This window comes from Oncorhynchus masou, chromosome 17, assembly GCF_036934945.1.
Source record: "Oncorhynchus masou masou isolate Uvic2021 chromosome 17, UVic_Omas_1.1, whole genome shotgun sequence".
NCBI lineage: Eukaryota > Metazoa > Chordata > Actinopteri > Salmoniformes > Salmonidae > Oncorhynchus > Oncorhynchus masou.
The window spans coordinates 15,027,838-15,046,301 of record NC_088228.1 but is presented as its reverse complement, the minus strand read 5'-3'; the positions used below and the strand labels follow the sequence as shown (position 1 = coordinate 15,046,301).

At 45.8% G+C, this 18,464-nt stretch overlaps 1 protein-coding gene across 1 annotated transcript in view; it reads right to left on the bottom strand.

The window, feature by feature from the left end:
- LOC135558576 (phospholipid phosphatase-related protein type 5-like) overlaps positions 1–18,464 on the bottom strand; it is an 81,995-nt gene that overhangs the window by 12,776 nt on the left and 50,755 nt on the right. The window contains exon 4 of the mRNA XM_064992474.1: positions 6,419–6,595. Coding sequence (XP_064848546.1) covers positions 6,419–6,595 — 177 coding nt within the window. The remainder of the gene's footprint in view (positions 1–6,418; positions 6,596–18,464) is intronic.

The following is an 18,464-nucleotide window of genomic DNA, read 5'->3' as shown; positions in this document are numbered from 1 at the left end:
TTCACATGTGAATAACTTCCACTTGTGATGGTTTTTTACACGTTAACTTTGTGGTGATTAATTTCTGTTTTATCAAATGAGGAGAGACAAACTTATCACACAAGTCAGAATTATACTTAAACTGAATCTTTATTAGTGAGAGCTTTGCAATAGTGATGGTTGGTCGACGAATCACCCGCAGATGATTCATTGAGAGCCACAACACAAAGGCTACTGAGATCTTTAATAGCAAAGATCCATCCCCTCGTCTACATAACAAACCACAGATGTTTAGAACGGGTCACAAGGTGAGACTTTTTAAATGAGAAAGGAGTATCCCGTAGCCAGATAGCCAGATAGCATTCACTATAAATTATCGTTCAGTTTGGCCCCTAAGACGAGGTTCCAATCTAGTTCCTGGTACTTCATAGCACAAAAACACCAACTCATACAATGGCATAAATAATTTGTCAACTCCAGATACTCCCATCTCAAGTTAAATCCCTTCTTGACCACACTCCTGGACAAGCTCAATGAGGGGAGTGCGCCTCTATGTCACGCCCTGGTCGTAATAATTTGTGTGTGTCTTAATTTATTTGGTCAGGCCAGGGTGTGACATGGGTTTATTGTGGTGTGTTTTGTCTTGGGGTTTTGTGGGGTGTTGGGTGTGTAGCTTAGTGGGGTTATCTAGCAAAGTCTATGGCTGTCTGGAGTGGTTCTCAATCAGAGGCAGGTGTTTATCGTTGTCTCTGATTGGGAACCATATTTAGGCAGCCATATTCTTTGAGTATTTTGTGGGTGATTGTTCCTGTCTCTGTGTTTGTTGTCACCAGTGTAACGGCGTTCTTCATTTGTCGCAAGAAAGTCGGACCGAAATGCAGCGTGTTGGTTACTCATGTTTAATTGGTGAAACAAACAAACGAACTATACATGAAACTAATAAATACAAAACAACAAACGGAACGTGAAACCTATTACAGCCTGACTGGTGAAACTAACACAGAGACAGGAACAATCACCCACGAAATACAAAGCGAAAACCAGGCTACCTAAATACGGTTCCCAATCAGAGACAACGATAATCACCTGACTCTGATTGAGAACCGCCTCAGGCAGCCAAACCTATTTAACACACACCCCTACTCAACTACAATCCCAAATACTACAAACCCCGATATGAAAATACAATACATAATAAACCCATGTCACACCCTGGTCTGACTAACTAATAAACTAAAACACAAAATACTAAGACCAAGGCGTGACAACCAGATACGTGAGAACTATACAGCCTTCCGTTTGTTGTTTTTGTATTGTTCGGTTTTTTTCATCGTCATTAAACATGTCTCAAAAATACCACGCTGCATTTTGGTCCGCTTCTCCTTCACCAGACGAGAACCGTTACAGAATCACCCACCACAACAGGACCAAGTGGCGTGGTGACAGGCAGCGGCAGCAGGAGCAGCGAAAGGAGGAATGGACATGGGAAGACGTTTTGGATGGCAAGGGTTGTTACACTTGGGAGGAGATACTGGCTGGAAGAGATCGCCTCCCATGGGAACAGGTGGAGCCACTTAGGAGAGCAGAGGCAGCCGGAGAGAGGAGCCGGCGATACGAGGGAACACGGTTGGCTAGGAAGCCCGAGAGTCAGCCACAAAAATTTATTGAGGGATTGAGGGGGGGGCTCAGGGAGAGTGTGGCAGAGTCAGGAGTCAGACCTGAGCCAACTCTCCCTGTTTATCGTGAGAAGCCAAGGAGGAGACCAGAACCAGAGCCGGTGTTGGAGGTGAGCGAAGCAGAGACTGTGAAGGAGTTAATGGGGAAATTGGAGGAGAGAGAAATGAGGGAGTTGCTATGTTGGTGTTTTAAGCATGGAATTCGCCCGACGGAGCGTGTCAGGGATTTGATGGCACCTGGGTCAGCGCTCCATACTCGTCCTGAGGTGCATGTTAGTCGGCTGGTGAAGATGGTGCCAGCCTCACGCACCAGGCCTCCTGTGCACCTCCCTAGCCTTTCACGTCCTGTGCCAGCACTGCTCTCAAGATCTCCAGTAAGCCTTCACGGTCTAGCCCATCCTGTGCCACCTCCACACACCAGCCCTCCGGTGGCAGGTCCCCGCACCAGGCTTCCAGGTCAAACACTATCCCAGGACAAGTGCAACATCAGAGATGACATACAATGGTTCCAGACACTGCCACACACATCCCGCAATGCCAAAGGAGGGAGTGACTGGCACACAGACAAGTAAATGGTTCCCCATTAATCACACCATCCCTTCACGGTTTAAGAATAGGTAAAGATATATTCACATATGAAGACAATGTTCCCTCCTGTCCTCTTCCCTTTCTTATATTCTGCATAGCACCAGGGACATGTGAAAGACAAGCCTGACCTCTCCCCTCTCTGAGCCCCAGGTGACTGAGCCCCAGGTGACTGGGCCCCAGGTGACTGGGCCCCAGGTGACTGAGCCCCAGGTGACTGAGCCCCAGGTGACTGAGCCCCAGGTGACTGGGCCCCAGGTGACTGGAGCCCCAGGTGACTGGGCCCCAGGTGACTGGCCCCAGGTGACTGAGCCCCAGGTGACTGGGCCCCAGGTGACTGGGCCCCAGGTGACTGGGCCCCAGGTGACTGGGCCCCAGGTGACTGAGCCCCAGGTGACTGAGCCCCAGGTGACTGAGCCCCAGGTGACTGGGCCCCAGGTGACTGGGCCCCAGGTGACTGGGCCCCAGGTGACTGAGCCCCAGGTGACAGGTGAGCCCCAGGTGACTGGGCCCCAGGTGACTGAGCCCCAGGTGACTGAGCCCCAGGTGACAGAGCCCCAGGTGACTGAGCCCCAGGTGACTGAGCCCCAGGTGACTGGGCCCCAGGTGACTGGGCCCCAGGTGACTGGGCCCCAGGTGACTGGGCCCCAGGTGACTGAGCCCCAGGTGACTGGGCCCCAGGTGACTGAGCCCCAGGTGACTGAGCCCCAGGTGACTGAGCCCCAGGTGACTGGGCCCCAGGTGACTGAGCCCCAGGTGACTGGGCCCCAGCTGAGGAAAGACGTGCAACTGGATACATTCTAATAACAAGTACATCATATAAGCATATTATGCAGATAAGACATCTTAATTATCTATGTTACCCAACGAATTCTGATTCTTCCGCCTGTAACGGTTTTCATGCGGTGAAGGAGAGTCGGACCAAAATGCAACGTGCAGATTGCGATCCATGTTTAATGAAAAAACGTAAAACACGAATCAATACAAATACTACAAAACAAAAAGAACGTAACGAAAACCAAAACAGCCTATACTTGTGTAAACTAACATAGAGACAGGAACAAGGACACTAAGGACAATCACCCACGAAACACACAAAGAATATGGCTGCCTAAATATGGTTCCCAATCAGAGACAACGATAATCACCTGACTCTGATTGAGAACCATGCCCCAGGCAGCCATAGACTAAACATAGACATCCCACAAAACCCCAAGACAAAAACACACCACAATAACCCATGTCACACCCTGGCCTGACCGAATAAATGAAGAATAAACATAATATATTTAGACCAGGGCGTGACAACGCCACAACTTGCAATTCCAGATGTAAAGGTGAAACTCTAATTTGCATATGTAAGAAAATCTCACTTTCACATGTGGAATTGCAAGTTCACATATGGAGTTGAAATAATGTTATTCTCCACACGTGAAAAGATGGTGTTAACATGTTGCAGTAGCAATGTTTTTACTGGTGGAATTTGGGTGACCACATCTAAAAATCCCAAATGCAGGGAACGATTTTAAGGGACATTCGCGGAACAGAGGAGAGAATATATTGTTTTAGAGCAGGTTCAATTTAAATCGTTTTGAGCTAAAAATAATAATCTGATAACATCATTATATAAAACACCTCCCTCTTTCCTAAAATGTTCCCTATCTTAGGTTATGTTACCCTGGGCTTGGCTTTCACTGTCTTTTTTCCAGTGGCATGTTTTGGCACATTCATTCCAGCAGCATACCACCCAGCATCCCACTCCTGGTTTACCTCTGAAGCTAAGCAGGGTCGGTCCTGGTCAGTCCCTAGATGGGAGGCCAGATGTAGCTAGAACTGGTGAAAATAAACGAGGGATCAAAACATTTTTACAAGGGAAAACTGTCTGACTTTCAATCACAAAAACATTTATGGGAATTGTTCACACGTGTCCCGAAAACCATATATTTATTTTTTCAAGTTCTCTTTACACCTGTGCTTTCTTGCTGATAATGTGTGATATGCGTCTGCTAGCCTGTGATTTGATCTCAGAAATCCCATGCTGGTCCATAGCCACGTATCCCCTTTCCACATCCAGTCTAGTTAACTAGGCCATACTAGGTTAGTGTCCCGAATGGAACCCAATGCTCTACATTGTGCACTACTACGTCTGACCAGGGCCCATAGTGTAGTTTATCACTTGGGACAGAACCTAGCACAACCCTCCACCTCTCTTCTACCCAGGGAAAAACTACACTACAACTCTCCATCTATGCTGGATTTTTTTTAATGATTTGCTCGTCTTTGAAGATAAGTATGTGCTAGTAGTAATTTGAAGTTATTGAGGATAAACATGTTAGCTACAGTATGAGCAACAATCTAGCGCTTATGTATCCACACCCACTTTGTAATCCACAAACAGTTCATATAGATTTCTCCACAGAATAGTGCTCTGCATTCTGAGAAATGCTTAAGAAACACACCATAGAATAACGTTGTATTGCAGAGATATCACAGGAATCCACTCATACAGGAGCTCACTTGAACTGTCCTAAACAGATCCACATGGCCCTACTGCATTCATCTGACCCAATTAGCCAGCCATACGAGGAAGAAAACCCTCGCTGGACTGAGCCATTGCCAGGGATATGCAGGGTTTCCATCAACATCTAGACAGTTAAATAAGGATCACGGTAGCAGATTCAGGATCAGATGGTCGTCACAAGTTACCATAGCCACAAAGTCATAAACCCTGACTATTTCGACAATTTCTCTTCTTAAAATGTGATTATTAACCTAACCCTAACTTTAACCATAACCTTAACCACATTGCTAACTTCATGCCTAACAAACAAAGACCAAAAAGCTCCTTTTTGTTTTCATGAATATAGCCCATTTTGACTTTGTGTCTAGCTAGTGGAAACCAGATCAAACTAATCCATGTCTTAATTTGGATGTCAGAAGGTGAATTCACCAATTTGTAAGTCGCTCTGGATAAGAGTGTCTGCTAAATGACTTAAATGTAAAATGTAAATGTAAATCTCAATCATTGGAAGGAAACAGTAAAACAGGCCTTAGATCAGTGCTTCGGGGCAACTTCATCCTACATCTTGTTGTTATCCCTGGCCATTCTCCTCTAAAATAGGAGCCTTGTGGCAATATGAAACAACATGAGTAACCTGTACCACCTAGGAGATGGTGAGAGAGAAGGGACACAGGCAAGCACAGGGTAATAATCATTTACTTTCAAATTGAACACACCCCAGGCAGATACACACGTATACTTGTCTGACTCAGTGATACCTGGGGAACCTAGTCAGTTCATAAATTCATCTAGACTAAAATATAAAGCACACCTTTCCATTATGTTCCCTTCTGGATTCTTCAGAATGAATATGAAACCGCATAAATCCATCGGGTATGTACCGGTACTCTGATGTTTGGTAGTTGCTGTGGTTGTTGTTCGACATATCAACACTGAAAACACCTGATGCCTCCCATCATCTATCCAAATGAGTTTTCCCTTGATGTTGGCAGCATGGGAAAATGATTTTGCACCATCTGTGGCTTTTGAAAGACTTGGACAGGGATTTGACACGGCCTCACAACACACAGAGAAAAACACTGGTCCAAACAAGTCTATCGGTCAAAGGGGCAGATAACAAGTTCCCATTCATCTAATATAAAATATTCATAGAGCCTTCTTTTCTATTGCCTCACCAATGTAAGTTCAAGAACAGAATTACTCTTCACTTTACCATGTAAATGAATATACAGTATGTAGATGACTTGACTTGGACCAGAAAAAAGTAATGACGGCGTGATCATATTTTAGATTCAAATGAAAGAAATTGAAGAGCTGACAGTGAGACTGCATAACATGATTTTACACATGTAGCAAATACAAAACAAACACTTGTACAGAGTTCAAACAACAAGCATATACATTTGAAAATGGCGAGGGCCTCATCATGAAGAGTATATGTAAAAAACGTAATATGTAATTAGCATGTTATAAGCATGGAACAAATGTGTAATAAACATGTAATAAGCAGTAATACACATGGACTAAATATGTAATACGTAAGTTATAAGCATGTAATAAACATGAGCATGTAACAGGATTTAACAAACACATTCACAGAACTGATCCTTCTATCTTTAAACAGAAGTCTCTCGTATAAAGACATTGGTTCACTCACCATGAAGACTGCTATGGCCCCTCCGATGATAAACCCGGCGATGACGTCACACCAGTGGTTGCGGTACTCCACTACCCTGTTGATTCCTGTGAGGAAGGCCAGACACATAAGTCCCAGAGATAGGAGTGGCTTGGCCAGCTTGGTCCCCTTGGCCTTCACTTTTAACGTGATGTACATCTGCAGCAGGGAGACAAACACACACACAACAGTACTCAGTTTGATAGTATGTTAAGTGTTGTCATGACGTTGGCCTGAGTGGGGGAGGTTTAAATACCTTTCCCCTTTTTCCTCTCTCTACTGATATGACTATTGAAAATCCCTTTGTTAACATTGAGAGAGAGTCTGGTGACATCAGATGGGAACGGAACCATATTTCGGTCATCCAACCAGCTGACAATATGCGTTGGTACTAAATGAATATGATGCCAGATCAGTTGGCGTCTGAGACATTATTGCTGATGATAGGACGACAAACTGTATCTTGGAAAGCCTACACATTGAATTGTTGTGCAATTTAAATGTTTAAATGTGAAACTATTTGTGAAAAGATTATATGTAATTTTAGGTTCCAAATGAGAGAATTGGGTTTTCATGAGTGAACTATGCTCAACTCAGTGGCCCTGCCCATGTGAACAGACATTGGTTATAAACTATGAAACACGCCCTTCTCTCCCCTCCTATATATGCCCTTGATGAAAATGTAACTTACTGTTCCAAGGACAGGTGGACATGAGGTCCCCACGTTGAAAGGACAAAGACCACCTACAGAACTAAGCCAACCTCAGCAAGAATCGAACGAAATTAGCATCAAATTTCAATGTGAAGGTGACAACCTACATGCCGGAAGGATGAATTTCAACTATACCAGCAAGAATATAGCATGAACATATACTGTAGGGCAAAAAATGATTTAGTCAGCCACCAATTGTGCAAGTTTTCCCACTTAAAAAGATGAGGCCTGTAATTTTCATCATAGGTACACTTCAACTATGACAGACAAAATGAGAGAAAAAATCCAGAAAATCACATTGTAGGATTTTTAATGAATGTATTTGCAAATTATGGTGGAAAATAAGTATTTGGTCAATAACAAAAGTTTCTCAATACTTTGCTATATACCCTTTGTTGGCAATGACAGAGGTCAAACGTTTTCTGTAAGTCTTCACAAGGTTTTCACACACTGTTGCTGGTATTTTGGCCCATTCCTCCATGCAGATCTCCTCTAGAGCAGTGATGTTTTGGGGCTGTTGCTGGGCAACACAGACTTTCAACTCCCTCCAAAGATTTTCTATGGGGATGAGATCTGGAGACTGGCTAGGCCACTCCAGGACCTTGAAATGCTTCTTACGAAGCCACTCCTTCATTGCCCGGGCAGTGTGTTTGGGATCATTGTCATGCTGAAAGACCCAGCCACGTTTCATCTTCAATGCCCTTGCTGATGGAAGGAGGTTTTCACTCAAAATCTCACGATACATGGCCCCGTTCATTCTTTCCTTTACACGGATTAGTCGTCCTGGCCCCTTTGCATAAAAACAGCCCCAAAGCATGATGTTTCCACCCCCATGCTTCACAGTAGGTATGGTGTTCTTTGGATGCAACTCAGCATTCTTTGTCCTCCAAACACGACGAGTTGAGTTTTTACCAAAAAGTTATATTTTGGTTTCATCTGACCATATGACATTCTCCCATTCTTCTTCTGGATCATCCAAATGCTCTCTAGCAAACTTCAGACGGGCCTGGACATGTACTGGCTTAAGCAGGGGGACACGTCTGGCACTGCAGGATTTGAGTACCTAGCGGCATAGTGTGTTAATGATGGTAGGCTTTGGTCCCAGCTCTCTGCAGGCCATTCCCTAGGTCCCCCCGTGTGGTTCTGAGATTTTTGCTCACGGTTCTTGTGATCATTTTGACCCCATGGGGTGAGATCTTGCGTGTAGCCCCAGATTGAGGGAGATTATCAGTGGTCTTGTATGTCTTCCATTTCCTAATAATTGCTCCCACAGTTGATTTCTTCAAACCAAGCTGCTTACCTATTGCAGATTCAGTCTTCCCAGCCTGGTGCAGGTCTACAATTTTGTTTCTGGTGTCCTTTGACAGCTCTTTGGTCTTGGCCATAGTGGAGTTTGGAGTGTGACTGTGTGAGGTTGTGGACAGGTGTATTTTATACTGATAAGTTCAAACAGGTGCCATTAATACAGGTAACGAGTGGAGGACAGAGCAGCCTCTCAAAGAAGAAGTTACAGGTCTGTGAGTGCCAGAAATCTTGCTTGTTTGTAGGTTACCAAATACTTATTTTCCACCATAATTTGCAAATAAATTCATTAAAAATCCTACAATGTGATTTTCTGGATTTTCCCCCTATTTTTTCTGTCATAGTTGAAGTGTACCTATGATGAAAATTGCAGGCCTCTCTCATCTTTTTAAGTGGGAGAACTTGCACAATTGGTGGCTGACTAAATACTTTTTTTGCCCCACTGTAGCATGGCAACTTGGTATGAACTTTGAACTCTTATTCACTAAAGAAGTGATACCTCCTAGCCGTCGCATTAGCGCAGCAACTGTAGACATGGGCTAGAAGAGAACAGACAGAGTATCTGTCCTACCACATGACAACGGTACTACCAAGTATCCATTTTCCACACTCCAATTCACCACTAGACATTCTTCAGAGGACCAGAGATCCTTAAAGGACAAACCGGCCTTCCATCGACGACCAATCTACCGAAGCACAGATCAGAGTAAATATTTATTGCATTCTCCTTTTTCAAATGGGCGGTTATTTAGAATGCATACGATTCTCCATTTACGATAGCATAGCTTCTCCCTTTGTTACTCAGTTTTCCTGCTCTTTAACTCAAACCCAATCCCCTCTCTTTGTGTAACAAGCCAACGTATCTGTTCCGTCCACCAGGGACGTTTTCTTTATGACATAATTTGTAATCAATGTATGATCCATTCTGTGTGATTATTTAAGGTATTTAGTAAATAAATAATTAAATCAAATTTTGTATTGCTGATTCAAATTGTTAGCCAGGGTTCGTGAAGATAACCAAGAATTTACAACTTTCAGATGAGACTGAATAAAGTCACGATTAAATATTGACTGCTATTGATGTAAAAAATTACTAGGTCTCTAAGAGTTTATTTGGAAGATAACAGCTCTATAAACATTACTTTGTGGTGCCCCGACTTTCTAGTTAATTACGTTCACCCGATTAGCTTAATCAGGTAATATTAATTACAGAGAAATTATTTTATAGAATAGCAAGTCATATCACTTAATCCAGCATAGCCAAAGAGACACAACAGTGTGTAAGGGGGAGATGCTTAAGGGTAATTTGCAACGAGCATGAATTATTAAGAGTTCATCACATTTTTGGGAGGGCTTATAATTTTCAAATATAAGATAATTGTCCGCGTTCAAGATCCTCAAATCAGTGATGCATTGTGGATAAATTGTGACTGACCTACAAATAATAATGAGTAGTTATTACCGAAGAAAGGTGATTTGTTGATCAGTCAGTTGCGACTCGCCTGCAATGCCGGCTGCAATGTCGAACAAGCCCATTGTCTCTGTAGTTAATTTGCTGAAAGAAAGGTACTATTGCTGAATCTGCCACTAAAGATTTCAATTTAGTTGGAGATGAGAGGAAACGTTTGCTCCAGTAACATTTGGAAACGACTTCCTGATTCATTGTTTCTCTCCTTCCAGCTCACCTCCAGTCCTTTGCTCCTTTAGCAACCAGCACGACACTAGCGATAACATTGGAAATAAGTAAGCGAATAGAAATACTGTCTTCTAGGCATTCCAATGTTGTTCTGGACACAGCCACTCACTCATCTGGCATTCAGGCCAAACAGTTCAATCTTGGTTTCATCAGACCAGAGAATCTTGTTTCTCATGGTCTGAGAATTGTTTAGGCACCTTTTAGCAAACTTCAACAGGGCTGTCATGTGCCTTTTACTGAGGAGTGGCTTCCGTCTGGTCACTCTACCATAAAGGCCTTTGGTGGAGTGCTGCAGAGATGGTTGTCCTTCTCAAAGGTTCTCCCATCTCCACAGAGGAACTCTGGAGTGACCATCGTATTCTTGGTGACCTCCCTGACCAAGACTCTTCTCCCCCGATTGCTCAGTTTGGCCGGGCAGCCAGCTCTAGGAACAGTCTTGGTGGTTCCAAACTTCTTCCATTTAAGAATGGAGGCCACTGTGTTCTTGGGGGAACTTCAATGCTGCAGAAATGTTTTGGTACCCTTCCCCAGATCTGTGCCTCGAAACACTCCTGTCTTGGAGCTCTACGGACAATTCCTTCAACCCCATGGCTTGGTTTTTGCTCTGACGTGCACTGTCAACTTATATAAACAGGTGTGGGCCTTTCCAAATCATGTCCAATCAATTGAATTTACCACAGGTGGACTCCAATCAAGTTGTAGAAACACCTCAATGATGATCAGAGGAAACAGGATGCACCTCAGCTCAATTTCAAGTCTCATAGCAAAGGGTCTGAATACTTATGTAAATAAGCAGTGATGCACCGATATGACATTTTTGGCCGATACCGATATCCGATATTTTCCTTGCCAAAATACAGATACTGATATTTAACATTTTAACGGCCTTTTAAGCATTCTAGTACAATTAAATAGTTCACACACACACATGGACGCAGCGGTCTAAGGCACTGTATTTCAGTGCAAGAGGCGTCACTACAGTCCCTGGTTCCAATCCAGGCTGTATCACATCCGGCCGTGATTGGGAGTCCCATAGGGCGGCGCACAATTAGCTCACCGTTGTCTGGGTTTGGCCACGGTAGGCCATCATTGTAAATAAAAATGTGTTCTCAACCGACTTGCCTAGATACTGTAAATAAAGGTTGGACACACACACACCACACTGACCAAAAAGTTATTTTGTTGACATTTACGTATGTCCCCATTACCAGTAAAACATAATCAAAACCTATTTCTTTCACTTACTTACTGTGCTGTTTCGTTGTTCATTTGTTCAGTCATTTCATACTCAACCAGGATTTCTGTGGAATGCCGTTTGGGTCTTTGTGTGTCAAAAAGATACGTGTCAAATTGCACTATTTGATGTGTCAAATAAGCTTGTTGATAAAACAGGACCTGAATATGACTGCACATCACATAATAATTTAACGACATACATTTTTTACGTAGTTTTTGCACATTGATTACACTATCACTCGTATTTCATATGTCACAACGATTCATCGATACGTATGCTATGATGCTGGTAAAGCGCACAAACAGTGCTGGTCATAAAAATCAATTTAAAAAATGAATACAAATAGTAGAATTATGCCATAATTGAATAGATCATGCTAAACGAGGTTGGAATGTAATAAAATCAGCAAAAGACAATAATTTGTTAATTTGACAAATCTGTTAATCACACTGGATGTATTATACTTTAGAATTGCATTGGGGGCATACTTATTTCACTGTACATCCTTACCTATGGGTTGTGGATCAATGACATGGGATATCAGTCTACTCAGTGACACCCAGAGAACATGGGATATCAGTCTACTCAATAACCAAGCTATTTCTTTCCCAATGTCCTCCACAGTGCTATCAGACTCCAAAATATCCATGCAGTATTGTTTTTCCTTTGGAATAGTGTTCAATACACATAGGTTGACAATAAATGTGGCTCAATTCACAGTTGTTTCAGAGTCCCACAATAAGAGCTACGACGTGACCTCCCTGACCAAGACTCTTCTCCCCCGATTGCTCATCGTAGGTCTTATTGTGGGACTCTGCATGGATGTTTGAGTCTGATAACTCTGTGGAGGACGTTGGGAATAAATAGCTTGGGTATTGAGTAGCCTGATATCCCATTTCATTGATCCCAAATCCTTAGGTAAAGCTGTACAGTGCAATATGAATGTCAATACACACCATAGGCTGACTGGGGAGCTGATTTCACAGTCACAGTCCCGTGATAAGAGCTACAACTCTAATATTTGCGTAACTCTTCACAGTTGTGTTATGTGCGTGTCACCGAGTAGACTGAAACCCCATTTCACGGCTCCACATTGTAACCTTGTTTAAAATGATCTAGTCTAAATATGGCATGATTCCACCAATTGTAACCTTCTGCATCACTTTCAAAGAGGTACCTTAATTTTGAAGGAAAACTGCAAATTCCACTATTGTGCCTAATCGTTATAACACGGTCCTGTCGAGCCTCACTAGCCAGATGGAGCTAGCTGACTGCTTACGTTAGCTTTGGGCAAAAGGGTTAAGTAGCCAGCTAGCTATTTATTTTCATGAACTGAAGTTCAATTTCAATAGGCGAACAACAAGTGGCTACCTAGCTAATACTTCCTAAATCATTGCTAAGAATAATGAGCATGACTACAGTTTGGTGCTAGCTAGGTACCAAGCTAACGCTAGCTAGCTACCCCAGAAGTTGCGGTCAAACAAATGTTTTATTACTAACGCGGTGTTGTAAACACATCGTTCGTGGCCGGTGTTTGCTAGTATGTAGACTTTTTTTGTACAGCTTTGACAGTGCTACTGATAGTAGTGGTGGCGCTTGGCTTCCACGTGCAAATTCAGAACACACAACATTCTATAATAGAACTGTGTTATTTTACATGTCAAATTAAAAGCTTATTTAACGTGTCAAATAGTGTTATTGTCAAAGTGTTATTTGACGTGTATATTTTGACACGCAAATACCCAAACGGCAGTATGTCGTGAAGCTAATAGCAGTGACGCTATTACTGTGTAACTCCGGTAAGGAGTTACATCTGAAAAATAGCGCACTTGGTAGTGTCTACCGGTGCTCGACCAGTCGCAAAAGCCAACATGACCCACGACAGAGAACGGTTGATTGTCAAGGGCAATGAATTCCATTATCTTGGCGTTAATGGATTTGCCATTGAGTTGTCTCGCTGAAATTTGCTTACTCCTTCAACTGACTGCTCGACTTGTTGACTGCTCGATCCACCTAGCAGACATATTGTGTCATGTCTTATTATGTCTGTTCCTGTCCTTTCTCTTCACTCTGTCTCTCTCTGCTGGTCTTATTAGGTTACCTTCTCTGTCTCTCCTTCTTCAGCTGTTCTACATCTCCCCTAACTAGCTCATTCTCCCTTTCCCACCTGTTCTCTCTTTCCCCTCTGATTAGGTCTCTATTTCTCTCTCTGTTCCTGCTACTTTCAGTGTCAGATTCTTGTTTGTGTTTTTCATGCCAGAAGCAAGCTGTCGTCTCGTTTGCTTCCACCTTGTCCTATCCTGTCGGAGTCTGCCTGGCAGGTGCATCCTGCACTATACTAACGTTCTTTTTGTTCCATTGACAATGTCGGAAGAGGATTTATGCCATTCCTGTTTTTTCATTAAAGAACTCTGTTTTCTGTTAAAACCGCTTTTGGGTCTTCACTCAAGTACATAACAGAAGAATCTGACCAAGAATGGACCCAGCGGCTCCGGACCCTTTTCACTCCGCCGTCGAGATCCAGGGAGCGATGCTAGGCAGACACGAGGAGGAATTGTCTGCTGCTCGACATGCCGTTGAGACCCTGGCCGTCCAAGTCTCCGACCTCACAAGACAGGTTCACCAACTCCACCTCGATCCACCGCCCACTTCCAGGGTTTCCGAGTCTCCGGAGCCCAGGATCAACAACCCGCCGTGTTACTCTGGGGAGCCCACGGAGTGCCGCTCATTCCTCACTCAGTGTGATGTGGTGTTCTCTCTCCAGCCCAACACTTACTCCAGGAGCGCAGCCCGCATCGCCTACGTCATTTCTCTCCTTACCGGACGGGCGCGTGAGTGGGGCACGGCAATCTGGGAGGCGAGGGCTGAGTGTATTAACCAGTATCAGGACTTTAAGGAGGAGATGATACGGGTTTTTGACCGTTCTGTTTTTGGGGAGGAGGCTTCCAGGGCCCTGTCTTCCCTATGTCAGGGGAATCGATCCATAACGGATTATTCTATTGAGTTTCGCACTCTCGCTGCCTCTAGTGACTGGAACGAGCCGGCTTTGCTCGCTCGTTTTCTGGAGGGTCTCCTCGTCGAGGTTAAGGATGAGATCCTCTCCCGGGAGGTTCCTTCCAGTCTGGACTCCTTAATAGCTCTCGCTATTCGCATAGAGCGACAGTTTGATCTTCGTCGCCGAGCTCGTGGAAAGGAGTTCGCGTTCTCCGTTGCTCCCCTCTCCACATCACTGCCACCTGCCGCATCACTGCCACCCTCCTCCGCCGGCTCGGATGCTGAGCCTATGCAGCTGGGGGGTATCCGCATCTCGGCCAAGGAGAGGGAACGGAGAATCACCAATCGCCTCTGTCTCTACTGCGGCTCCGCTGGTCATTTTGTCACCTCATGCCCAGTAAAGGCCAGAGCTCATCAGTAAGAGGAGGGCTACTGGTGAGCGCAACTACTCAGGTCTCTCCTTCAGGATCACGCACTACATTTCCGGTCCATCTCCGCTGGCCCGGTTCATCTGCTTCCTGCAGTGCCTTGATAGACTCTGGGGCGGAGGGCTGTTTTATGGACGAGACCTGGGCTCGGGAACATGACATTCCTCTCAGACAGTTAGGGGAGCCCACAGCCTTGTTCGCTTTAGATGGTAGTTCTCTCCCCAAGATTCAGCGTGAGACGCTGCCTTTAACCCTCACTGTCTCTGGTAATCATAGCGAAACCATTTCTTTTTAATTTTTCGTTCACCTTTTACACCTGTTGTTTTGGGTCATCCCTGGCTAGTGCGCCATAACCCTTCTATTAATTGGTCTAGTAATACTATTCTATCCTGGAATGTTTCTTGTCATGTGACCTGTTTAATGTCTGCTATCCCTCCTGTTTCCTCTGTCTCTTCTTCACAGGAGGAGCCTGGCGATTTGACAGGGGTGCCGGAGGAGTATCACGATCTGCGCACGGTGTTCAGTCGTTCCAAGGCCACTTCTCTCCCTCCACACCGGTCGTATGACTGTAGTATTGATCTCCTTCCGGGAACTACTCCCCCGGGGTAGATTATACTCTCTGTCGGCTCCCGAACGTAAGGCTCTCGAGGATTATTTGTCTGTTTCGCTCGACGCCGGTACCATAGTCTCCTCCTCCTCTCCCGCCGGAGCGGGGTTTTTTTTTGTTCAGAAGAAGGACGGGTCCCTGCGCCCATGCGTGGATTATCGAGGGCTGAATGACATAACAGTTAAGAATCGTTATCCGCTTCCTCTTATGTCTTCAGCCTTCGAGATCCTGCAGGGAGCCAGGTTTTTCACCAAATTGGACCTTCGTAACGCCTACCATCTCGTGCGCATCAGGGAGGGGGACGAGTGGAAGACGGCGTTTAACACTCCGTTAGGGCACTTTGAATACCGGGTTCTTCCTTTCGGCCTCGTTAACGCTCCAGCTGTCTTTCAGGCACTAGTTAACGACGTCCTGAGAGACATGCTGAACATTTTTGTTTTCGTTTACATGGACGATATCCTGATTTTTTCACCGTCTCTCCCGATTCATGTTCAGCACGTGCGACGCGTCCTCCAGCGCCTTTTGGAGAACTGTCTTTATGTGAAGGCTGAGAAGTGCACTTTTCATGCCGCCTCTGTCCCTTTTCTCGGTTCCGTTATTTCCGCTGAGGGCATTAAGATGGATCCCGCTAAGGTCCAGGCTGTCATTGATTGGCCCGTTCCTAAGTCACGCGTCGAGCTGCAGCGCTTTCTGGGCTTCGCTAATTTCTATCGTCGTTTCATCCGTAATTTCGGTCAGGTGGCAGCTCCCTCACAGCCCTTACTTCTGTTAAGACGTGCTTTAAGTGGTCCGTTTCCGCCCAGGGAGCTTTTGATCTTCTTAAGAATCGTTTTACATCCGCACCTATTCTTGTTACACCTGACATCTCTAGACAGTTTGTTGTTGAGGTTGACGCGTCAGAGGTGGGTGTGGGAGCCATTCTTTCTCAGCGCTCTCTCTCTGACGGCAAGGTCCATCCTTGCGCGTTTTTCTCTCATCGCTTATCGCCGTCAGAACGTAACTATGATGTTGGTAATCGCGAACTGCTCGCCATCCGCTTAGCCCTAGGCGAATGGCGACAGTGGTTGGAGGGGGCGACCGTTCCTTTTGTCGTTTGGACTGACCATAGGAACCTTGAGTACATCCGTTCAGCCAAACGACTTAATGCGCGTCAGGCTCGTTGGGCTCTGTTTTTCGCTCGTTTCGAGTTTGTTATTTCTTATCGTCCGGGCTCAAAAAACACCAAACCTGATGCTTTATCTCGTCTCTTCAGTTCTTCTGAGGTCTCCACCGACCCCGAGGGGATTCTCCCTGAGGGGCGTGTTGTCGGGTTGACTGTCTGGGGAATTGAGAGGCAGGTAAAGCAAGCACTCGCTCACACTCCGTCGCCGCGAGCTTGTCCTAGGAACCTTCTGTTCGTTCCCGTTCCTACTCGTCCGGCCGTTCTTCAGTGGGCCCACTCTGCCAAGTTAGCCGGCCACCCCGGCGTTCGGGGTACGCCGCTTCCATTCGCCAGCGTTTCTGGTGGCCCACTCGGGAACGTGACGCGCGTCGATTTGTCGCCGCTTGTTCGGTCTGCGCGCAGACTAAATCTGGGAACTCTCCTCCTGCCGGCCGTCTCAGACCGCTTCCCATTCCCTCTCGACCGTGGTCTCACATCGCTTTAGATTTTATCACCGGACTGCCTTCATCAGCGGGGAAGACAGTTATTCTTACGGTTGTCGATAGATTCTCTAAGGCGGCTCATTTCATTCCTCTCGCTAAGCTCCCTTCTGCTAAGGAGACGGCTCAGATCATTATCGAGAATGTTTTCCGAATTCATGGCCTTCCGTCAGACGTCGTTTCAGACAGAGGCCCGCAGTTCACGTCTCAATTTTGGAGGGAGTTTTGCCGTTTGATTGGGGCTTCCGTCAGTCTCTCGTCCGGCTTTCATCCCCAGTCTAACGGCCAAGCCGAACGGGCCAATCAGACTGTTGGTCGCATTTACGCAGTCTTTCTTTCGTAACCCTGCGTCTTGGTCAGAACAGCTCCCCTGGGCAGAGTACGCCCACAACTCGCTTCCTTCATCTGCTACCGGTCTATCTCCTTTTCAGAGTAGCCTCGGGTACCAGCCTCCGCTGTTCTCATCTCAGCTCACCGAGTCCTGCGTCCCCTCCGCTCAGGCTTTTGTCCAGCGTTGCGAGCGCACCTGGAAGGGGGTCAGGTCGGCACTTTGCCGTAATAGGGCGCAGACTGTGAGGGCCGCTAATAAGCGTAGGACCAAGAGTCCTAGATATTGTTGCGGTCAGAGAGTATGGCTCTCCACTCAGAACCTTCCCTTAAGACAGCTTCTCGCAAGTTGGCCCCGCGGTTCATTGGTCCGTTCCGTATTTCTCAGGTCATTAATCCTGTCGCAGTGCGACTTCTTCTCCCGCGCTATCTTCGTCGCGTTCACCCGGTCTTCCATGTCTCCTGTGTTAAGCCCGTTCTTCGCGCCCCCGCTCGTCCCCCCCCCCATCCTTGTCGAGGGCGCACCTATCTACAGGGTTCGTAAGATTTTGGACATGCGCCCTCGGGGCCGTGGTCATCAGTACCTAGTGGATTGGGAGGGGTACGGTCCTGAGGAGAGGAGTTGGGTTCCCTCTCGGGACGTGCTGGACCGTTCGCTGATCGATGATTTCCTCCGTTGCCGCCAGGTTTCCTCCTCGAGTGCGCCAGGAGGCGCTCGGTGAGTGGGGGGGGGGGTACTGTCATGTCTTATTATGTCTGTTCCTGTCCTTTCTCTTCACTCTGTCTCTCTCTGCTGGTCTTATTAGGTTACCTTCTCTGTCTCTCCTTCTTCAGCTGTTCTACATCTCCCCTAACTAGCTCATTCTCCCTTTCCCACCTGTTCTCTCTTTCCCCTCTGATTAGGTCTCTATTTTCTCTCTGTTCCTGCTACTTTCAGTGTCAGATTCTTGTTTGTGTTTTTCATGCCAGAAGCAAGCTGTCGTCTCGTTTGCTTCCACCTTGTCCTATCCTGTCGGAGTCTGCCTGGCAGGTGCATCCTGCACTATACTAACGTTCTTTTTGTTCCATTGACAACGTCGGAAGA